This window comes from Canis lupus, chromosome 5 (genome assembly GCF_011100685.1).
Source record: "Canis lupus familiaris isolate Mischka breed German Shepherd chromosome 5, alternate assembly UU_Cfam_GSD_1.0, whole genome shotgun sequence".
Taxonomy (NCBI): Eukaryota; Metazoa; Chordata; class Mammalia; order Carnivora; family Canidae; genus Canis; species Canis lupus.
In genome coordinates, this window is record NC_049226.1 from 76,319,994 (window position 1) to 76,343,909 (window position 23,916).

Below are 23,916 nucleotides of genomic sequence, written 5' to 3' on the forward strand. Positions count from 1 at the left end.
CCCTTGGGCTGCTTCCACCTCTTAACAACTGTGGATATCAGAGTAGCTTTTTACTTCACCTTTGAAGTGCTGCTGGGAAGGTCCTTGCAGAGTTATGCCTCCATGACCGTCACTTTGTTGCCACTAGGATAAATGGCTCCAGGAATGGATTCTCTTGGCTTCTTCCATCTCTACATCAGGGTCAGGCAGGCCATGCCGAATCATGTTGTTTGCTTTCTGTGGCTACTACTATGTGATTTGAAATCCAGACTCAGCCTCATTTGAAGTAGCTCAGAAGGTTCGTCCCTGAAGGGACATAGGCCTCTCTGTACACTTGTTTTTAAGGCCCTCATATTCCCTCTGAACTCTAAGCACCCAGTAAAAGGGAAGTGGAGAACTGTGTGTGGAGGGAGGAAAGTTCTAGGTGGATGGTGGCTTGTGAATTGGGCATCTGATCTCTGACTTTTCTATTCTTAGAGACACAAGGAAGCCCACGGTTGCGCTGTCCGCTGTAGGTGAGTATATACTCCTCCTGACTCAGTTCATTTCTTCTATTCCTTCTCTCATGGGTCTGCCCCTCCCCCAGTCCCCAGCCTGGCTTTCATCCCTACTTTCATGGGCACTGCTCCTACCCCTGTCCCTGGCTTGGCTGGGTGGGATTGTAAGTCCCTCCTGGTAAAGGATTTGCTTCAGGCTGCTCTCCTGAGTTAGAGTCAGGACTGCTGAGTGTGGTCAGGAACTTATTTCAGGAGTCAAGGACAGGATACAAAATGGTTTGTTTTTAAACTTTTTATTTTGAAAAATTTCAAATGTGTATGAATATAGAAGACAATAAATTGCTTTGTGTTCATAATCCAGCTTCAACAACTGTCACCATCCAGCCAGTCTTATTTATTTCCTCTTAACCTCTACCCACTGTCCCACCCCCCATCCTCATCTCCTTTGGAGTTATTTTGAAGGGTGCCTGAGTGGGGTGGCTCAGTTGGTTAAATGTCCAACTTGCATTGGGCATGAAGCTTACTTCAAAAAAAAAAAAAAAAAAAGGAATTATTTTGAAGCCTGTCCTGGGTGTCATATCATTTCCTTAACAAGTATTTTAGTAAGTGATATTTCTATAGGAGAAGAATCTTGTAAGATAATGTAACCACAATACCGTGAATGGACCTAAATAAAAATGTTAATGGTGGCTCTTTAATATCAAATATTTGTCAGCTGTTATTGTTGTTTTACAAATTATTTAAGTCAGAATCCAAATAAAAAATATAAGTGGTTGATGTATTTCTCATCTTTTGTAATTGGTAGGTTTCTTTTCCCTCTTCCTTTTTGGTTTATTTTTCTTTTCCTGAGGTTTATTTACTGAAGAAGCCAGGTTGTTTTTCCTGTGGTTTCCTCACAATCTAGGTTATGCTGATTGTGTCCGCATGTTGTCATTTAATATGGATACACTGGAACTTTGAAATTACTTTCTGATCTACCTGTTTTCATTGCTCAGTTGGAATTGACTGTTTTTGGAATTCTGCTTTGGGGCTGTTACCGGGTATTCCCAGTAATTACTGAGAACATAATTTGGGCATAGAACTGGTGATGAAGCCCAGTCATCAGTATTGTGGTTTGAGGATTTATTTATTTACTTTTGGAAAGATTGAGAGAGAGAGAGAGGAGTTGGGGGCCTAGAGTGAGGGAGAGAATCCAAGCAGACTCTGCATGGAGCCCAATGTGGGGCTCGATCTCACAATCCCAAGATCATGACCTGAGCTGAAACCAAGGATCACCTGCTTAACCAATGCCCCACACAGGTGCCCCATCAGTAATTTATTTTGGCATCCTTGTTAATATATACATAATATGTCTCTTAAATCCTGCTGCTTTGTATCTTTTTGGTACATCTGAATTCACATTTGATGTTTGCTCCAAAATGATCACATGATTCTTCTTTTTTTTTTTTTTCGACATCTCCATACCTTATCATCTAAAGACACTGAGAAAAAATAAAATAAAATAAAAACACTGAGCATCATGACTGTATTAAGCAGGTGGATTATCTGTTCTCTGCAGTTAGGGACCTGTTTTTTTCAGTCCTCTAGACCAAAGTCAGCATTTGTGTCTGACCTGAGGAGATGCTCTGTAAATGTTGTTTAATGGCAGTAGTAATCAAGCACCTGTGCCTCTGTGCTAAGTGCTTAATAAATCTGCTGATTTAGGCTCCCCTTCGCCCCTGCCACCTTGACTTTTAGGCACTATTGATCTGAGACACACGATGGCCCATAGACATGGTTGCGGAGGATATCCAATTGAATAAAAATACAAATGGTCTGTAAATACCTCAGTTACCTCCCTGAGATTTTGTTGCTTCTACTTAGAGGTTAAGTTAGATTAGTTGTAGAGGAGCTGTAAAAAGAAAGACAGCTCTTTTCTTTCAGCCTACTTGTTCTGATTGCTTTCTCTTCTGTTGTAAGTCCTCTAAAGAAGGCCTCTTTCATTTTGCACCTCAGTGAGATTTCTAAGTGGTAGCAAAGCTGCCCTGGGAGAAAAGCAGCAAATGAGAGGTTGTAGATTTTGGTAAGCTCCTTGATCTACCACTCCCGGAGAGGTACAACCTTGGCTAGTATTGTCTCCCAGGGTCCATGGCCCCTATCTCTCCGTGAGTGTGTTGTTTATGCCTTGGGGTAGGGAGTAACAAGAGCCTGTGTGTACTCGAGTATTCTATGTCCAAGAACACCTAGGGGCTGGGAACTCTGTTTGGCTCTGTTGTCATAATCCTAGTAGAACAGGTTGACTTAGCCTCTGGAAGGCTTCATGGTTCGATGGAGCCCTGCACTAGGGAAAGTAGATTTTTTGGAAATCCTTGAGTACTTCTATCTTGAGGGAATGGGGCAGGCTCTTCCTACTCACTTTTTCCTTGAGCTGAGACCCTTTCGTGCGAAGAAACTGTCTCCTACACTAGCTTCCCTCCTTTAGGGGTCTCCACCATTCATTCTTAGGTGACTCAAGATGCCCTGTATCTCAAGCAAAAAACAAAACAAACCAATATCCTCACCCAAACCAAACAAGGATAACTTCTGGGCCTTAATTCGATTTCCTGTTAGATTCTGAGTCCTTGGTGTGTCGGTCCCACTCTAGACTTCTTGGATCAGGCTGCCTTCCAAAGCCCTGGATCCATGATGGTGTCCCCAGTAATAAACACCCACCCAAAAGGGGAAGTATTATGTGTGGTCTGAGCAAGGACAAGAAGAGATGGGAAGGAGAGCCATTGTGTTGTTCTGGTTTAACTTAATTAACTTGGTTATTTTTAAGAGTCAGCTAGAAGTGCTGATATGTCCTAGTTTTTTACAGGTCTCAGCCCCTCTGGCATCTTATGCTCCCTTGTTACTGTTGTTACCTTTTTGTGTTGACAGAGTGGTGAGAGGACTCTGTTCACAGAGCCAGGGACGTTCCTGTTCCCTGATTTAATACCGGGCCAGTGGCCATGCATAACCACTGATGGGAGGAGAGAGTGTGGGGGGTGGGTGGGGGCGCGGGGGGGCTGGTGCACATACACTTTGGAGGGCAGAATTGGGCGACCCAGGGCCTTATTCTTCAGTTAAGGTTCAGGAACCTTTGTTTCTCCAAGGTTGCCCTCCTAAATAGTAAGGGAGTAAGCGGGAAGGAGCAGGAATCAAGCAGAGGCTCTTCCGAGTGGCAGCGCCAGGTTGGCCAGCGGGTGACAGAGAGCCAGGTTGTGTAATGAGTAGTCAGTTACCAACCAATAGAGCCATGTTGAGCTGCTGCTCATGAGAAACTGTTTCCCTGCTGATTCTGCACGGAGGTAACCTGTAGAGTTCTTTCCTAAGTGAGATTATTTCCTCAATTAGGTGACTCTGATCCTGTTCCAATGTGTTAATTCATTTATTTTTTGGCCTCATTTTCTCTTCAGTGGTGGAGCTGGTGTGGTCATAGAAACTTGAAGGGTTCTATTCTCCTTCAGCTGGAACTCGTTATCCAGCCACCCTGGATGCGCTCCACTCTGGTGCCAGAGGGGTTGAGGGCAGCTACTTTCTTCCCCTGATTTGTCTTTGCAGCCGGTGCCTCACAGGTCAAATGGAACAAAAAAAATGCTAATTGCCTCGCCACCAGTCACGACGGGGATGTGCGGATATGGGACAAGCGGGTGAGTAATCTCTTCCTCTGACCCCAGTTCATCTGTAGTCCCTCCCAGGGGAATGAGGAGGATATTGTCAGTAAGCAGGACTCATCTTGAGAAGAGGCCCGGGTGCCTTCTGCACGGTGCCAAATTGCCATTTGAAGATCACAGTTACCAGATGACATTTGCTTTCTGATCGAATTGATGTTGAAAGAAGATAGAGAATATGATGATCAGTGTTTAAGAAAATAAACTGGGCCTGACCTAAGTTAGAGCCCCATTTTGCTGCCTCCTAATTATGATACCAGCTGAGTCATGACACTTCTCCAAGCCTCAGTTACCATATCTTCAAAACGAATATAATAATAATGAGTGTGTGTGTCATTGAGGAGGTCAAGCCTGGGGACCAGACACTATTCTAGAATGGTCAGCAGACTTCTTATCCCTGCCCCGGATGGCAGAGGACAAACTGGTTGTACTAGGACATACTCCATCCTAAGTATTCTTGGTATAAATCACTGAGGTGAGGAAGTTAGGGTGCTCAAATTCTCTCTTAGACATCCAGCTGATCCATTAACCTCACAAGAGCTTGCAGAGCATAATTTCTCCCTGTACACCCTGTGTAACTGATGGGCAGGAAAGGTGCAGGGTCCTGGGCTGCTGCCACCATGGAGAGTCTGTTGTTTGGTTTGTTGGCATCAGTAAAAATAATGACATGGGGAAAGGATCCCCCATACCTAACTGCCAGATGATTGGGTAGTAATGCACTGAGCAGTCAACTTTGTAAGACCTGGGGTGTCATACTGCTTTCTGCTTCCTAAAACTGGAGGCTAGAGCTCCTTAGCCCCTTAGCCTCTGTAGGGAGTGCCTACTTTTAGTTTTCCCGAAACTATCTGCCTGGATGCTGTCTGGTGTCAGTATGGCTTCTGGCAGCCCTGCCCTTTGCCTGTGGCAGGGAGTAGGTCATATGGCTGGGCAGAGATGGGGAGTCTGCTGGATTAGGCGACACAGCCTGTTAGGGAATCGTGTGCTGGCTGAAGCCCTCTGCCTTATGTGGCTCTTAGATGAAAAGGTGATTTTGTAAGTATGGGTTAGATGGGTACATCTTCTATTGTTTTTTTGTCTCTGTCTCTTAGTCCGGTCTGGTAAGAGCCATTCTCTCCTCTCTTTATTTCTTAAATTGTGATTGATTTTGTTCCTTGCATCACTAGCACAGCATTTAAATGTAGTAAATGGTTTAAATAAAATATTTGGCTAATTTGTAGTGCATACACACTTGTTTTCAGGCCATAGGCAAGACCGTTTTCAGGCCATAGGCAAAACAAACCATTTGGGTACTTAGGCATAAATCCTGTCAGTACTTTTCCAAACTAGTATTAAAAAACCAGTAGTATTCCTTATGTTGCAGAAAGAGACGGCCAAACTGTTCCTCTCTAGTCTTCTCAACTGGTCTACTAAGAGTCCTGACTTCCCTCAGCAATTTTATTTATTTATTTATTTTTAAATATTTTATTTATGGGCAGCCTGGGTGGCTCAGCAGTTTAGCACCACCTTCAGCCCAGGGCGTGATCCTGGAGACCTGGGATCAAGTCCCACGTCAGGCTCCTTGTATGGAGCCTGCTTCTCCCTCTGCCTGTATCTCTGCCTCTGTCTCTCTCTCTGTCTCTGTCTCTATGAATAAATAAATAAAATATTTAAAAAAAGATTTTTTAATTGCTGAGCCACCCAGGTGTCCCAATTTTATCTACTTTGTATAAAGGGTTTTAGCTTTTTTTTTTTTTTTTTTTTTCTGTTAATACTTAAGACTTTTGTTTAGATCGATTTAAAACTTGTAGGTCATATTTTTCCTTCTCTAGCACTTGCGAGTGTCAAAATAGTGCTGATGGCACCAAGCATCAGAGGCTTTTAAAAAGTGCAGTATGGGTGGCAAGGTTGGATTTCATTCAAACACCCAAATGACTAATAGTAACATTTACTAAACGTTTACTATGCATAGGTATTGTTCTCAGAACTCTTGTTATAACTAACTTTAAAGTAAGTACTATTTTTATCCTCGTTCTACAGATGAGTAAACTGAGGCCTGGTTTGTTGTCGGGATTTGAACTTAGGGAGACTTTTTCTGGAGACTACCCTTAGCCTCATAGACTAATGCTAATTATAGAAGTAATAGATGTCTGTAGAAAATGTAAAAGAGAAAATAAACATTTATAGACCTATTACCTAGAGACATGCTAACATTTTGGTGTTTTCTTGTACTTTTTAAAACACATGGTTTATCGTACCATGTATACGGTCACATATACTTTTTCCATTTAATGTTATAATAGATACATCTTCCCTGTGCTATAATCCCTAAATCTAACATTTAGTGGCTATATCATATTATGTTGGAGAGCTATACCATAATTGACCCTAAAATTTAATTATTCTCCACTTTTTGTGTTGTTTCTGGTTGTCTGGTGTTCCAAATAACACCAAGATGAATATCTTTTGTTATCTAAAGCTTTTTGTGAAATTGGAATATTCTCTTAAGAAAGGAACATTTTAAGTTGCTTGGTAAAAATTGTCAAAGTTTTTGCCAAAAGGTTGTACTATTGTGTATAAATACCAGCAGTGACAAGTGCAACCTCACCAGCGTTGAGTATTATTTACAAATATCTTTTAATCTGATAGCTTAATAAAATCTTACTTTAATGTATATTTCCGAGGTTTCCTCCTGAGCTTGCTTGTTTTATATAAGTTTATTAATCATGTATAGTTTTCTTTTGTGCAGTGTGTTCATTTTCTTTTGGGATCTTGGTGCTCAATTACTTTAAGATTGGTGGTTTTACCTCCAGTCTTGAGGTCAGGTCTGTTTGAATGTCACAGCCCCTCTCCTTGGGTGATAGTGAGGAAAGGGAGCAGGGGTTGTAGACTGTACTACTGAGGGGAAGAACACCCAATACCCTGTATCCTTCCGTAAAACCATGAGTGGGGCTGGAGTAGAAAGAAATCAGGTTCACAGGCCCATAGAGAGAGCATGTGTGAAGGAGAGCTGGGTAAGTCTTCTTCTGTTTTATTTTTTTTAAACAAAACAAAGTGGAGTTTCTTAAGGATAGATACAGTACCCAGTAGTGTTTTTGTGTCCCACCCAGCCCCCAGCAGACTGTTACATGGTAGGCACTCAGTGAATTCTTGATAAACTGACAACATTCGGTGCTGATCCTGTTGTAGAAACCCAGTACAGCAGTGGAATATCTCGCAGCTCACCTCTCTAAAATCCATGGCCTGGCCTGGCACCCAGATGTTGAGCACATTCTTGCTACTTCCAGTCAAGACAACTCTGTCAAGGTGAGTGACCCATGGGGACATCTGGGGGAGCTGTGTTTGGAGGCCTCAGATTTTGTAACAGCACTTTCTTCAGAAGGAAAGATACAGTCAGCATAGCGTGTGTGCTTAGGGGTGGGTGTGCCTCTTGGGGAACTGGGCCAGTAAACTTGGTTGCGTAGGCCAGTAGGAATGATGGAGTAGCGTATCTCTGATGTGGCTCCTGGGATTTGTTCAGAGGGTTTTCTTCTGTCCCTTTGTGAAAGGAAGTCAGACTAAACCATTTAGAAAGGAGAAGTTTATTTGTAAAGAAGCTGCCAGGAAGTCAGATTTCAGGAAACAAAACAACACAAAACAAAACCAGATAGAAGTAAAGAAGAAAAGCTCACAAAATTGTTAAGGTTACCAAGTTTATGATTAGTCTCCCTGAGGTAGAAAACCAGCAGTTTTCTCGCATGATTATTGTATCTGCAAAAGTCAGGACATCTTCAGTCATCAGCATTGCAAAAGTCAGGCAGAGGGTTGTTTTACTAGAGATTCTCTCTAACTTACAGGAAATGCTCGAGGGTTTATGTGTTTCAGTGACCCTATTATTTATGGTTTATCTCCGAGTGCAGCATTTCTTGTTTGTTTTTCCTGGCCTGACCATCGGATGCAGAGCACAGGGTCAGCCTCCTTCCACGGGTCCTCCTTGTGGTTGGGTCCCTGTCTGGAAGGAAAGAAATTTGGCCATAGAAATTTGCTTAGTAATTTTGTGATTCCGCATCATTAACAAAATGCTTTGTTTATGTGGGCACATGTACAGTGTCATTTTTTGGTCTGGTGAGCAAAACTAGGATCATAACACTAAGGCCTGAAAAGTTAACTTCTGTCTTGAGGTTTGTAAATCCCTTAGGGTTGTCATTCACTTTTATGTGGGTAGCTTTTTTTGTTTGTTTTGGGTTTGGGTTTTTGTCACCTTGTCACCAAGTTCAGAACCCAGAAACCATCCAGTTCACATCCTCCTCTTTCCTTAAGTTTTTTGCTATTCAATGACATTTTTACCACCTGGGAGGCTGGAGTCCATGGGTTGTAAGGCAGCTAACAGGCCACTTTCCACATGTGAAACTCGGTCCTTATTCCTTGTTTGTAGGCCGAGATCACAAATTAAATGAGATTTTTAACATGGTATTTGATTTATTCCACTGTGTCCTGGTGGAAGGAAGACAGTTTTTATTGAGTATATATGAATAGCATAATTGGAAAAAGTGGAGCAGTTTTAAAGGCACTTTGCATAATGGTCAACCATCGTTTTTAGTAATTTGTAGATCAGGCTCAGTATGTCATTTTTTTCCCTACATAATCATTTTCTTAAGTTTACCTGATAATACATCAGCTTATAATTTGTAGTAATACGTTTTTATTATTTTTTTATTTTCTGAATTTAAGCAGTGTGCCAGAACAAGATACCGTTGAATGAATATTTCACCTGAGTTTGTAAATTGTTAAACTGTGAAACTCTTGAATTGAGGGGTAGAGCTAGATCGCAAAGAAAGCAAAGGATTTTGATCATTAAAAATAGAACACTAAAACAAAGTAGAACATTAAAAAATAATAAAAATAGAACATTAACTACAATGAAATTACTTCATACTAGTTTAATGATTGTTTTTTTCCCTGATCTTGGGTTAAGCAGTCTACTTAACAACATTACCTTCTTCTAGATAAAGAGTCCTGGAAATCCAGACACAGTTCCTTGGTACTTCCTGACAGATGTATAATTGCCCGTGGGTCATGGCTGGCCTTACTAAGAGCCCTGTACTCACAAGGCTGTGCAAAAACTTGGTTCTTTCTTGCCTGAGGCTCTTCTGATATTTCTTCAGAAACCTTCCTTTCTGTTCTATAGCTTGTAGCAAGGGCCTTTTGGCAAGTAAGAGAAAAGCAGAAATCACCAATGGATGAGAGGATGGCATAGCTGCTCTGGTTCTTAGTGACCAGTCTGTCAGATTGAAACAGACTTAAGTGGTTGCCTTGAGAATAAGATCTTGTTATCAAGTGAGTGAGGACTTGGTCAAGTCCCCAGAGTTCTCTTGACTTAACCCATAATAATATGTTATAATGCTCACCAATTGACCATACTTAAATCTGAAAACAAGTCTTTTTTTTTTTTTAAATAAAGGATTGGTTCTGTTAACAGTTATAGTGACAGTCTATAAATAAACATGAATGTGCTTCTGTCCATGATGAAGAGTAACTGGTAGCTGAAATATACTAATATTTTACTTGGATATAATTAACTTGGGGGGCTGAACTTTTTTATTTGCTGGTTTTTCACATTGGTAGACTTGATAACAGGAAAGCCTTCAAAAAGTGTTGACCTAATTAAAATTCTGGAGGATGCCAAGAAGACCTAATGATTTCCAGTTTCCCTTCTTTGAGAAGATAAGGGTTATAGTTTTCCCTATAGCCATCTGGGAAACCTCAAAGCAGTTTAGATGGAAAAAACATCCTAACAATTTTATTATTTTGCATATTAAGCCCAAATTTGGCAAAAAGAGAGTTGTCAGAAGAAACAAGAATTAACCTCTTGTGATCTGATCCCTTTATAGCCACACTCTCCTCCAATCCCTAACTTCTGTTCTCTATCACTGTAGTTTTGTTTTTTGAGAAGGTCATTTAAATGGAATAATTTCAATATGAAACTTTCTGAGTTGTTTTCTTTCACTTAGGATATAGCACTTTCAAGATCATCCAAGTTGTTTTAAGAATCAATAGATCATGTACTTTTAGTTGGCATGTACTAATCTCTTCTAGAGATATACTACAGTTTATTTTCTGTTGAACCTGTTGAGGGACATTGGGTGTTTCCAATTTTTGATGATTGTGAATAGAGCTGCTATAAACATTCACGTGTAGATTTTCCCATGAACGGAACTTCTCAGTTTTCCAGGACAAATACTTAGGAGTTGGGATCACTGGATTAATGGTTAATGCACATTTAACTTTTTAAGAAACTGCCAAACTATAATCTATTTTTGAAAATAATTTCTTAAAAAAGAAAAGAAAATAATTTCTTAATACTTGAATAGTTCAGAGTTTCCTCCTGCCTTTGGTGCTCTACCGTTTCCTGCTTCATGACAAATGCTTGGGTTCTGAGTGTAGCTTTCCCTTCACTAGAAAGCACAGGTGTCTCTAAGGCACAGTGTGTCTGGTTCACCTATATGTATTCCGCAGCCTCATGTTCCTCATGCTCAGTGGTGGAGTGGGTGAGTGTGTACATGTCCAAACAGCCACCTCTTCCTTGTGTAAGCTTGGGCAGGTTAGACTGTTTAGTAATTTAGCTCCTACCTTTGAGAAAGAAATGAATAACACCCATTATTTGGTGGTTGTGAAGATTAAATAGGATCAAAAACCTAAAGCTCTAAGCTCCATCTGGAATGCAGTATGCAGTCAGCACATCAGCTATTGTTAGCAGTTAGTTATGTTGTCCTACACGGCATAAAAGTGACACAGAGTGGAAACATGTCACTCTGACCTTTCACTTGCAGGCCTGTTTAATTGTCCTCCTGAAGGCGGGCAATTCTGTAATGTTTATAGCTGGGGAAGGTTTGTATCTCTGCCCTGCTCCGATGGTGAGGGGGCTGCCAGGACACACCATGGACAGGGAGCCAAGGGACCACAGGCTGAATTAATTTCAATTGTTGAGTTTTTTTTTTTTTTTAAAGATTTTATTTATTTATTCATAGAGATGCAAAGAGAATGAGAGAGAGAGGCAGAGACACAAGCAGGCTCCATGCAGAGAGCCTGATGTGGGACTCGATCCAGGGTCTCCAGATCACGCCCTGGGCTGCAGGCGGCGCTAAACCGCTGCACCACCGGGGCTGCCCTCAATTGTTGAGTTTTTTAACGGCATTTATTTCACAAATTATCCTGCTTTCTTTCTTCCAGTTCTGGGATTACCGCCAGCCTCGGAAATACCTCAGCATTCTCCCTTGCCAGGTGCCTGTCTGGAAGGCCAGATACACTGTGAGTGGGATACCCTAACCTCCTGCTGGAGAGCTTCACCGCGGTGTTCCAGACATGGAGGCCAAGGGCTGTCTTCTCTTATTTTCTTTGTGAGGCAGTTTTCTCCTTCTGTCTTGGCTGAGGGGTGGGGCAAAGGCAATAATGACAGCATCAAAGCTGTTATGTGTCTAAAAACTTGCCCTTGGAATGTTGGGGAAGAATTGGTGTGAGGATCGCGGACCATAGACTGACTGGGAGGCTGGGCTGCAGGAAGGTGCTCACTAATGACAGGGGAAGGGGGTGCAGATGGAGCTAGTGGGTTGTAGGACTTGCCGTCAGTGGATTGTGGTGGAAGGACATCTGGTTTTAGATTCAGAAGACCTGGGTTTTGGGTCCATCGGTGCCTTTTAATTTTTTCCCAAGATTTATTAAGATGTAATGGACATGTAACATTGTATAAGTTCAAAGTGGACACCCATTGATTTGTACACTTACGTATTGTAAGACTGTTAGTACCACGGCATTAGCTAATACCTCTGTCACATCACATAATTACCATTTCTTTTTTTTGTATTGAGATCATTGAACATCTGCTCTCTTAGCAACTTTCAAGAGTCTAGTACAGTATTTTTAATTATCATCACCATGCTGTATTTTAGATCCTCAGAATTTACGCATTTTCAAACTGGAAGTTTGACCAACATTTCCCCATTTCCCCCACCTATCAGCCTTTGAATCACCATTCTACTCTCTGTTTCTAGGAACTCAGCTTTTTTAGATTCCCTATAACTGATATCACACAGTATTTGTCTTTCTCTGACTTATTTCACTATGCATAATGCTGAGTCTACCCATGTTGTGGCATATGACAGGATTTCCTTCTTTCTCATGGCTGAATAATATTCCATTGTATACATGTAACACATCTTCTTTATCTATTCATCCACTGATGGACATTTTGGTTGTTTCCATATTTGGGCTGTTGTGAATAATGTTGCAGTGAACCATGTAATATTTGTGTGCCTTGGGCAAGATGCTGGATGCTTTTGAACAATAGTTTCTTCCTCTGTAGAAACGGATAATTTTATGGAGCCTTCCTTTTTATTATTGTGATAAAATTTACCATTTTAAAGTATGCAATTCAGTGGCATTTAGTACGTGCACAATATGCCTTTCCTTTTGAAAAATGGTATCTTAAAATGCTTTATAAACCATAAAATGCTACAGATAGAGGAGATAAGCTATTAGCCTTCCAACAGTTTTTCCATTGCCACATTGATAGCTTCTGATCAGAGATAATATATTTTCTTCAGTGTCAACTTGAAAGGGAGCACAGGGATGAATAAAGCTGCCTTTGTGCATTAGGCTGTCACCCCGAGGCACTGTGAAACATAGAAGATAATTTAGGTATTAAGTGGCTTTTGCAACTGGGAGCGCTTGTCAAGAAATCAGACATTGTTCTTATGAATTGAAATACTTCTCTGGATTAATATGTTTACTCTAAAAAATAAACAGAGAAGTCCAGGAGTGCTGCCAGGAGTGAGAGTGAAGATAAATGGGCTTTTAGGTGACTTTAGTTTATTCCTCAAAAAACAGAGTCTGATTATCTACCAAATGGGCCCCTTAGCTACTGAGCAGATTAAGTGTTGATAAGTAAAACGTGTCAGTCCTGAAATCAGAGAGTTTTTCTCTGAATAGCTATAGTATTGGAAGCCATGAGAAGGTGATGCTTCATGGGGATGCTATGCTTCTGGTGCTTTTCCACATGGCAAGAATTCTCGCTGCTCTGGGGTTTTCCCCAGTGTGTCTTGCAGACTCATTCTGGATGTGAAACAATGTGTTCTGGTGTGCAGCTTATTTTAGAATTTAAAGTCCTCCAAGTATTTGGCTTAGCTTTATTTTTTACTTGCTGTGGTTCCTTCCATGCAAAGACAAAGCAGAATAAATGCAAAAGAAAATTAGATGTGGTAGTTAACTTGTGGTATCTGGAACACATTTCCCCAGATGGGTGGGGCCCTCCATCATCTTATTTATTTTAGTTAGGAAAGCATTCCAGCTTTGGTAATTCAAGATTCAGCCAACCCTCCCTGGAATAATCGTCTGCTTTTCCCTTTGCTGTCCTAGCCTTTCAGCAACGGCTTGGTGACTGTGATGGTCCCTCAGCTGCGGAGGGAAAACAGTCTTCTCTTGTGGAATGTCTTTGACTTGAATACCCCGGTCCATACCTTTGTGGGGCACGATGACGTGGTGCTGGAGTTCCAGTGGAGGAAACAGAAGGAGGGTGAGTGGGAGCCTGATTTCCTTCTGAGCCCTATTCCACAGCAGCTCCAGTAGGGTTGGCTGTGTGGTCTGGTGTGGAGGACACAGACCCCTCAGGGCTGGACTTGAGGAATGAGAGAGTCGGGGGACCACCACTTTTCACGGTAGAAAGGGAAAGGGATGTGTGGCTGCAGCTTTTCTCCCAGCTTCCCACCTCTTCTCTGAGGTTCGATGTCATCTCTCACCTGTGTGGAAGAGATCTGCAAGAAATTGATTGACAGACTTGCTGTTGGGCCATCTCTAGGGGTGAAAAACTCTGGGTTGACAATCCTCAGAAGTCTGGCATTTACTCCTTGCCTCTCTGCGGAGGAAGGAGACCTGAGGTCCTCATCAGCACTACCCACCACATATTCCCAGTTCCCTTCGCAACACATAGTGGTGTGTTACACCTCCCTCCTCCTCGAAGATGGGTTTGGCCATAAGCCTTGCTTCGATCATGAAACACAAACAGAGTGATGCGATCTCTTCAGGGTTGAAGCGTTAGCAACCATGGTACAATTATACTCTCTCCTCGCTTCTGCCACACCATCTGGCCCAAAGCCAGCTGGAGCTGTGCCCATCAGGAGTGAGGATGAGGTGCAGATGTGGAGTGAGCAAGATGTCCTTGCTTTAAGCCGCCGACATTTGGGGATTGTTTGTTATTGCAGCTTCCATCTAGCCAGTCCTCACCAATGCAAAGCCAAGCCTGATGGACTCAGAAGCCCTCAGCCTCAGCTCCTCCACCAGCTTACCACGCAGCCTCTCTTATCCTGAGATCTTATTGTCACGATCTCTAAAGTTTTTATGGAACAGAAGTATATTTCTTGGTCTTTCCGTATTACAGAAAGAAAGGCAAGTAGTGGAGTGGCCTGTCCAGAGTCTGTCTCAGGTCTGGTAGACTTGAGATTAGAGCACTCATCTTATCCCTGCTTATCTGTGACCTTCACAAGCCTCTTTTTTCAGGATAGCTTTTAAAGGGACTTTTTTGATCATCCTCTTAATTTTCTCATTTTTTTATTTCCCAAATATCCCTGCTTCTAGAAACATGAGGCTGCTTGGTCTTTATCCCATCAATTTGCATGCACGACTTTGGCTTTCAACTTCCTATCTTGCATTTTGCCATAGTGAACAGAGGATGTAGCTTCCTCATGGTCTGGCAGGGAGAGGTTGGCCTGTAGTTTTGGCTTGAAACGAAAAGTTTTTAGCAACCCATTTTCAGTTATCTGTGTCATCTGTAAGCTGGCAGGGTGAGCTGTGTAAATCAGGACCATCTAGTCAGTAGCAAGATTTTGAGTACAAGTTACAGGTGTTTCTTCAGATCCCTTCTTACTGTAAAATATATCATCTGTCTAGAAAATTACATAAAACATGCACAGTCTTACCAATTTTTAAAAAAAAATTTTTAAAAATAAATTTATTTAGTCTTACCAATTTTGAAGTGTTAATCTATGTAACTTACCACCACAGTCTAGAAAGAGAATATTGCCAGAGCCCCAGGTAACTGTCCCTTCCCTTCCCTGGAAGGAAACACTGTCCTAATATTTATAAAAGTAATTTCTGTTTTTATTTTTATAGTTTTGCCACCATTAATGGATTCCTCAAAATAGTTTCAGTTTGCCTATTGGACCTTTTATAAATGTAATCCTCCCACGTGTATTCTTGCATTTTACTTCTTTTTTTTTTTTAATTTTTATTTATTTATGATAGTCACAGAGAGAGAGAGAGAGAGAGGCAGAGACATAGGCCGAGGGAGAAGCAGGCTCCATGCACCGGGAGCCTGATGTGGGATTCGATCCCGGGTCTCCAGGATCGCGCCCTGGGCCAAACGCAGGCGCCAAACCGCTGTGCCACCCAGGGATCCCGCATTTTACTTCTTTTTCAACTAGTGCTGCTCCATCTTATTTTACTGCCATGTCTTCTTAGTCCATTTTTACTGGATTACCTCAGGCTTTGACTTTGCATTTCGCTGCAGTACAGGAGCTTCTGGAGAGCTAGCAAGAAGATCAGGGTGTTGTGACCAGGGGGGCAGTCACTGGTTTCAGGTGGTGTTGGGGGATCAGTGTGCAGAATTAGAGAAAAGCACTTAATTTTACAAATGGGAAGCCATACGATCATTAAGAGAGGAATTCCAAAAACAAATTGAGGATAGAAGCCAGATTGTAAGGCAACATGACCAGAGGCAGCAGCATCTGGTTTTGTGAGTGAAGTTGTCTTCAAAAGCAGGGAGCAAAGTTGATCTTGGAGCTGCCACCTTCTCTCTCTGAGGGCAAGTACAGGGTGCAAGAAAGAGGTATGTGAGAAAACAAGGGCCCTATGAGAGAGCGAGAGGGAATGGGGGCAAAGGCACTGGTAGAGAGTTTGCGATTAGAACGGAATTAGGAATAACTTCAGGGACACGAAAAGAAGCCAGATGTGGAGGCAGAAAACAGTTGCTGACATGAATGTGAGTCTGCAGAGGGTTGAGAGGACTCCTGACAGGCAGTCGTTCAGAAGAGTTGTGTCCTGTGAGGCAGTAACATTGAGGAGCGAGGGCCCAATGGAGGGCAATGACATAGAGCAAGACCTTTTGCCCCTCACCCCCCTTTTAGCTCAGACAAATCATGTTCTCTGGTGCCTCCATGTTCCTATCTGTAAAATGAAGGAATCAAATGAAATTCAATTCTAAACTCTTCTAAATTCTTTGCTCTATAAGGATAGCTGTAAAGGAGATTCTAGATATGATCTAATTTACTCCAAAATGCCCTGATCTTTCATAAAGCTCCTAAACGATTTTAGAAGAATCTCCCTCTGACCAGACCTAATAATATGTGAAAATGCAACTCAGGCAATTAAAAACATTTGAGATTGATTATCCATTTTACAAAGAGATACATCTCTTCATCAAAAAATTCTTTTAAACAGTAAAGTTTCATTATACGTTTAAAGCAATTCATTTCACAAAATCATATTCACGCTTAGCTCCTCTGGAGCATATAAAAGGAGGAACATTTGTGGAGGCGAAAGTTCAATGTGACGTTAAATCCCAGCATCCCTCTTCACCTGCTGAGCTGCCAGTTATTATTTCACTTCATTTAAGTTTCTGCTCAAATGTGACTTCCTCAGGGAGTCCTGTTTAAAAATAGCTCTGCCATCAGTTCTCTTATCCTGGGTGTTTTTTTTTTTTTTTAATAACACTATCACTACCAGACATTTTATTATGTATTTATCCATTTGTCAATTGCCACCACTGAGCTGTGAGATCTATAAAGGCAGAGGCTGTGATATTCATGCTTGTCCAGGTATCTTAGAGCAGTGCCTGGCATCTAGGAGATGGTCAGTAAGTATTTGTTGAATGGATGGATGAAGGAATGAATGAAAGAATCTCACTCCAGTGCAACCTGTTGCAAAATTGATGTTGAATTAAAAAAAAAAAAAATTCCAGGATTTTCATTTGGTGATTTCTAGGGTCCAAGGACTACCAACTGGTAACATGGTCACGAGATCAGACGCTGAGAATGTGGCGGGTGGATTCCCAGATGCAGAGGGTATGTATTCAGTGCTGTTGTGGAGGAGTGTAACTGGATACACTAGAAACTTAAAAAAAAAAATACAAGATTTAGTATTTGTGGCAGTTAGAGGATATGTGGTAGACATTTAATAATAGTTGCTGGTGGCCTGAGTGGCATGTGTAGGCCACACTGAGGCTTTGAGGTTTTCAAGAGCCAACTTTAGTATTTGGTACTTTTAAGCGTGAAAAGCCTCTGACTGCCTTTTCTCTTGTCCTGGTATGAGAGTCTGGGTAGCCCACTGAGCAAATGGCCTGTGGACCTCATTTCTTTCTCTTCTTCTAAATGAACTAGGAAGTCTAACCTTACTCTCTGCAGTGTTCAGAGCCCTTTACATCCATCAGCAGCACCTATGAAAAGGTATTCTATGAATACCTTTCCAATGTTTGCCCCATAAATGATAATGCTTCTTATATGAACCATAATGGTTTGTACCTGGTGTGAACTGCTGTTGCCCTTGCTATATTCCATCTCAGAACGATTCTTTCACTCACTGGCTACATTTCTTAAAGGCAGGAACCATGCTTCACTTATGTTGCTTCCCCCATGATGCTTTGGATAAGGTCAATAAAAGATACTGGGTAAAATTTGCAATTTGCAGGGTGCCTTGCTGGCTCAGTTGGTGGAGCATGCAGTTCTTTTTTTTTTTTTAATGCCAAAACCTAAGAATGAGAGCCTGCAACTTTCTTTTTTTAAAGATTTTATTTATTTACTTGAGAGATGGGGGTGCTGGGGAGGAGCAGAAGGGAAAGGAGAGGTACAAGCAGATTCGTGGCTGAGTGTGGAGCTCAACATAGGCCTCAGTCCCATGATCCTGAGACTGTGACCTGAACCAAAACCAAGAGTCAGACATTCAGCTGACTGAGCCACCCAGGGGCCTCAGAGAACATCCAACTCTTGATCTCAGGGTTGTAAATTTGAGCCCCATGTTGGGTGTAGAGATTACTTAAAAATCAATGAATGAATGAATCAATCTTAAAAAGAATTTGCTGCTTAGTATAAAGTCACTCTGAGCATTTTGGTTAAGTATCATCACCTACTGCCTTTCAAATATATTTTTTCCAGAAGGTACCATTTGTTCATTTTTGGTTTTGGGCTAGCTGACCAACTCCAGAAAGGCTTGAAATTTTTAAAATAATGTTTTCTGAGGCTTGCCTAAACTGTGAACAGGATGAAAAATTTCCAGGGTAGTTTTTTTTTTTTTTTTTTTTTTCCAGGGTAGTTAAAAGAGTCTATTCTCCTAGGTATTTAACCAGGTAGGTCTGGTGGTGGGTGACACCTATTTTGATTATATCGGGTTTTGGCTGACATCTTTAGCCTTTGTTTATTTATTCATGAGAGACACAGAGAGAGAGGCAAAGACATAGGCGGAAGGAGAAGTAAGCTACCTGCAGGGAGCCTGATGCGGGCCTCGACCTGAGCCAAAGGCAGATGTTCAACCACCGAGCCCCCCAGGCATCGGGGTTTTTTAAAGTCATCAGACTTTTTAAAGTCTGAACTCTTAACTAGCCATGATGATCATTTCCACTGACTTTTGTAGAGCTAGATCTTCTACCCTTTGTCACAGCTTTGTGCAAACGACATATTGGATGGTGTTGATGAGTTCATTGAGAGCATTTCTCTTCTGCCGGAGCCAGAGAAGACCCTTCACACTCAAGATACGGATCACCAGCACAGCTCAAGCCATGGGGAGGAAGAAGGTAATTGGCCAAACTAGTGTTTCAGGTGAGGTGCCCCTCTCTGCATTTCAGAGTTACGGCAGATGCCCCAGAACTGCTCTTGGGCTCACTTTCAAAACTGTTTTCCAACCACTGAAGAACCTCTCCCTCCTGCTAGTCTTAAAGGAAGACCCGCCAAGCAGTATCCTGGAAGAGAAGAGGTCGGAACAGCTGGGGCTGCCTCAGACTCTGCAGCAGGAGTTCTCTTTGATCAATGTGCAGATCCGGAATGTCAACGTTGAGGTGCTCACTACTTTAGGGGATTCTCTCATGCTGGCGGGTGGTGCTTGGTGGGCAAGGGCCCGATTTCAGCTGTGATTCCGGTTAGCTAATAGCTTTGTTGCTCTAACTGGTAAATCCCTCTGCTTGCTTTTTTTATTTTTGAGGTTTTCTAGAGAAAGAGATGTTTGATAAATGCAAATTACAGCCTCACCGTAATATTTTCTCGTAAGATGAACCAAAGAATAAATTCATGCTCGTGTATCTTAAAATCCTCTCAGATGCCTCAGTTCCTCATTTTACCATGGGTGGCATTTACTCAGATCCAGAAAGGCTTAGTGTTTTGTCAAAGGTTACTAGTATAGTTAATGGCAGAGCTGAGTTTGGAAGCTAAACCTGACCTGCCAATGTTCTGTAGGCTCTGCTGTGCTGTCTTCCCTTAAAGCTGGTCACTTTCTTGATAACTTAGATTCATAGTAAGAAGGTCACCAAACCTCTTTGTTTATTTAACACATGGAAAGTTTGCTCCCTTCCTTTTGGGGTGGTTTTGAAATGGTTTCCTTCAGAGAATTGAGTCTGTGAAGTTTTGAATCTTGGTTTGTTTCTTTTTGGCCTATATTCAACTAACAGTAGTCATGGATACGTGTGTGTCCATAATTATCTCCTTTGTCCTTTTTTTGAGGGGTTGTGGGGAAGGGCAGAGGGAGAGAGAATTCTAAGCAGACTCCGCACCTAGCGTGGAGCCCAATGCAGGGGTTGATCTCACAACTCTGAGATCATGACCTGAGCCAAAATCAAGAGTTGGGTGCTTAATCGACTGAGCCACCCAAGTGTCCCTCCTTTGGCCTTTAGAAGGCTCTGCAATACATGCTTTTCTCCCTACTTTACAGAAGGAGAAACAGACACTAAGAGATGTAATGACTTGTCTGAGGTCAGCAGCTATTTCGTGGAAGAGATATTTGAATCTGTCTCTTGACTTCCCACATGTGTGCCTTTTCCCACTCTACTCCAGCAGCCTTTTCTGGTTGGCAGCATGAGAAATCAAGACAGTGAAAGGATTCCTTGATTAATTGGTTATCTGTATCAATTTAGATCACACCCCCTTTGTTGAGAACAGTGTTGTTAGCCTAGTGATTCTAGTTTAAGAGGGAGATCTTGATTGCTTTGCAAGGAGTGCTTTTTCAAAAGTATTGAGATATAACTCACACATCATCAAATTTACCCTTCTAACGTGTACAATTTGGTATTTCATAGTATAGTCACAAAGCTGTGCCACCATCGTCCTTAATTCCAAAGCATTTTCATTGTCTCTGAAAAACCCTATACCCATCTGCAGTCACATCCCATTGCCCCCCCATCCCCACCCTTGGCACCCAGTAATCCACTTGGTGTCTCCATGGATTTTTCTAGGAGTACTTTTCAATTGAATCCAGTATTTCAATTCTTCATGCTTTATTTTCTCATCTTAAATATAACAAGTTTCAGTCTACCTCACAGCTTTAGGATGAAGCTTTTTTAAGTCAAATTACTTTGAACTTATTAAATCAGTGCTAAAGTTAAAGATCGGTCTTGAACATGAGTTTTATAAATCTTCCAAATTCATTTGTCTCTGGAGAGTCTCCCTTTCCCCAGGTCCCAGGAACCTAGAGCTTGCAGCTAACTTGTCTAAATTCATTTGTATCTAGAGATGCCTGATGGTTCGTCTCTCGAGCAGTTGTCCCTTTGTCATCTGCAGATGGATGCGGCAGACAGGAGCTGCACGGTGTCTGTGCACTGCAGCAGCCACCGTGTCAAGATGCTGGTGAAGTTCCCGGCGCAGTACCCCAACAACGCTGCCCCTTCCTTCCAGTTCATCAACCCCACAACCATCACCTCCACGATGAAAGCCAAGCTGCTAAAGGTGGGGGTCTGTGTTCACAAATTCTCCTTAGTGTTGTAAGAGGAAAACTCTGTTCATGGGCATCAGTGTCTAGGTTGAGTGGTAAAGCTAAATGAAAACTCCAGTAGATAAAGATTTGAAAGTCATCTGTGCTTATGTGCGTCAGTGTTAACTGTTGATATTCACTGTGTATAGAAAATGTTAGAGCAGTGGTTCTTAACCTTTTTGGATCATGGACCCGCTTTGAACATCTAATGAAAATAGTAGACCCTTCCTCAGAAAAATTTGCATAAATGTATATAATTTCAGAAATATTGCATGTAAATAGATGTAGTTCTATAATTGTATATAATCTGCTCATAGATCTCATTAAAAGTATGCATTAATCTCAGGTTAAGAACCCTGCAATACATTTTAATTTATCTGGAAACAGTAGGCAAGATGTATTCTGAAGCTAAAAGATATTTTATAATCAGAAAACAGGAGGTGCATGGGGGGCTCAGTCAGTTAAGTGTCCAACTCTTAATCTCAGCTCATGTCTTGATCCCAGGGTCGTGAGTTCAAACCTTGTGTTAGGCTCCACTCTGGGCATTGAGCCTACTTAAAAAACAAACAACAAACAAAAACAAAATATAAGGTAATTTTAAAAAATCCATTCCCTGAAAGGAAGTGGTGTCGTCCTCAGGTGAGGCTCGGCTGGCTGCACGGGTGAGGTATCTGAAGGAATGCTGGTGCCTGAATGGAGGTGGGTTAGTCTGGCATCTAACTTGCTCCTGTAGGTCCTTTCTCCTGCAGGCTCAGGAATTTGCTTTGTCAGTTCATGCAGAACTAATCAGCAGAATCTCCATTAAAGAAGCCCCACGAGCTGGGCATGATACACGTTTTTCAGCATGAGCAGCATCATGAGTGAAATAACTGAAATGTTCTGACAAACCAAGCTGACCCAAGTGCTATTCACCTTTTGCCTAGTTTGTATCATATACACTTGACCCATCTTCCTGGAGGAAGATATGTAACCAAGAAATCTTTCAAGTGGTATAGGGATCTCTCAAATGCTACTTTGATTTGGTAGCATAGGTACATTTTGTGCTTGGAATTTTTTTTCTTTTCAAACATAATTAACATATAGCATTATATTAAATTAGTTTCAAGTGTACTAATATAGTGATTCAGCAATTTTATACATTACTCAGTGCTCATCAGAAGTGCACTCTTTAATCCCCATCACCTATTTCAGCCATCCTCCCACCCACCTCCCCTCTGGTAACCATCTGTTTGTTCTTTAAGAGTCTAAGAGTCTGTTTGTCTATACTCGGAATTTGAATATTTCATTGTCTTATTTGCACATACAAAAAAGATTTTCCTATTGTTATAAAAATGATAGGATTATGAAGTGTCTTTTTTTAAAATATTTTATTTATTTATTCATGAGAGACACAGAGAGAGGGGGCAGAGACATAGGCAGAGGGAGAAGCAGGCCCTATGCAGGGAGCCTGATACGGGACTCAATCCCAGGACTCCAGGATCACGCCCTGGGCCAAAGGCAGATGCTCAACCGCTGAGCCACCCAGGGATCCTGGAAGTGTCTTTAGAAGTCTAATTCAGTGCTGTCTGATAGAAATATAATGCAGGCTGCACAAATTTTTAAAATTTTCTAGTAGCTACACTAAAAAAATTTGAAAGTAGCAGGTAAATTAATTTCATTAATTTTTTTACTTAATCCATTATATGCAAAGAATAATCATATCAGCATGTGATCCATGTAAAAATTATTGCGAGAGTTTACATTCTTATTTTTGTACTAAGTCTTCACTCGGTATGAATTTTACGCATATGACACATCTCAATTCAGCATGCCTAGCAACTGAGGCTGGCCCTTTCCTTTTTTTTTTTTTTTTTTTTAAGATTTTATTTATTTGCTAGAGAGTGAGAATAAGCAGGGAACAGGGCAGAGGGAGAGGGAGAAGCAGACTGCTCACTGAGCAAGGAACCTGACGTGGGACTTGATCCCAAGACCCCAAGATTATGACCTTTGCCAAAGGTCGATATTTAGCTGACTGAGCCACCCAGGGGCCTCTAGCACATCTCAATTCATACTTGCCTCACTTCACACGCTGTGTAGCCCCATGTAATTGATGACTTCCGTGTTGGACCATACAGGCCCAGATAACATGCCTGTCTTTGGTATGTGTACGTCAGTTTACATCTAGGGCATATGCTTTAAAATGTTAGGATTTATATTTTTAAAGAAGAAGGAAAAAAAAGATAGCTTGTAATTTCTACTGAAGTGAAATTTGTTTCCCCCCTGGCTCGTACTGAGTATTACTGCTGGAGTACTGAGAGTTCCACAAGGGGGTGGGGTTTAAGCTAGGAGGAGAGGAAAGGAATAGAATTCACAGTAAAGAAATGTGTTCTCTCAAGCTGTGTGAGCCTGTCCTGGCAAAGCAGAGGGCTTCTCAAAGAGGACCCAGGAATGAATCTGTCCTGGGAGCCTCCAGAGCAGGTGGAAAGTAGGATGCTGCCTCGGAAGCCTTAGACACAGCCATGCTCCAGTCTCCCTGCATTTTCACGGCTTCCCACTGCTTTGAAGAATAAAAGTGAATCAGGAGAAGGAATGTTGTTGCTATTCTTGACTGTGTTTCGTGCCTTTTCTAGATCCTGAAAGACACTTCTCTGCAAAAAGTGAAACGTAACCAGAGTTGTTTGGAGCCCTGCCTGCGCCAGCTTGTCTCCTGCCTTGAGTCTTTTGTGGTGGGATTCTTGTACCAACCTATGCTTTGATGTTTTGTTATGTGTCTTCCTCCCCAGACTAATGTATCCGTATTTTGTAAGTCAGCGTTCAGATACCTTGTGGGTTTTAGTCTGTTA

At 41.7% G+C, this 23,916-nt stretch overlaps 1 protein-coding gene across 4 annotated transcripts in view; it reads left to right on the forward strand.

Moving 5' to 3' along the window:
* The window catches only part of WDR59 (WD repeat domain 59), a 103,790-nt gene that overhangs the window by 37,987 nt on the left and 41,887 nt on the right, over positions 1-23,916 (forward strand). For 3 of the 4 annotated variants that reach the window (XM_038538327.1, XM_038538328.1, XM_038538329.1), the window contains exons 6-15: positions 457-494; positions 4,038-4,126; positions 7,313-7,429; positions 11,333-11,410; positions 13,514-13,670; positions 17,132-17,211; positions 18,800-18,932; positions 19,069-19,193; positions 20,905-21,069; positions 23,704-23,799. In XM_038538327.1, coding sequence (XP_038394255.1) covers positions 457-494; positions 4,038-4,126; positions 7,313-7,429; positions 11,333-11,410; positions 13,514-13,670; positions 17,132-17,211; positions 18,800-18,932; positions 19,069-19,193; positions 20,905-21,069; positions 23,704-23,799 — 1,078 coding nt within the window. Of the gene's footprint in view, positions 1-456; positions 495-4,037; positions 4,127-7,312; positions 7,430-11,332; positions 11,411-13,513; positions 13,671-17,131; positions 17,212-18,799; positions 18,933-19,068; positions 19,194-20,904; positions 21,070-21,733; positions 21,794-23,703; positions 23,800-23,916 lie in introns of those variants that run through there. The other variant, XM_038538330.1, reaches the window with a different exon arrangement.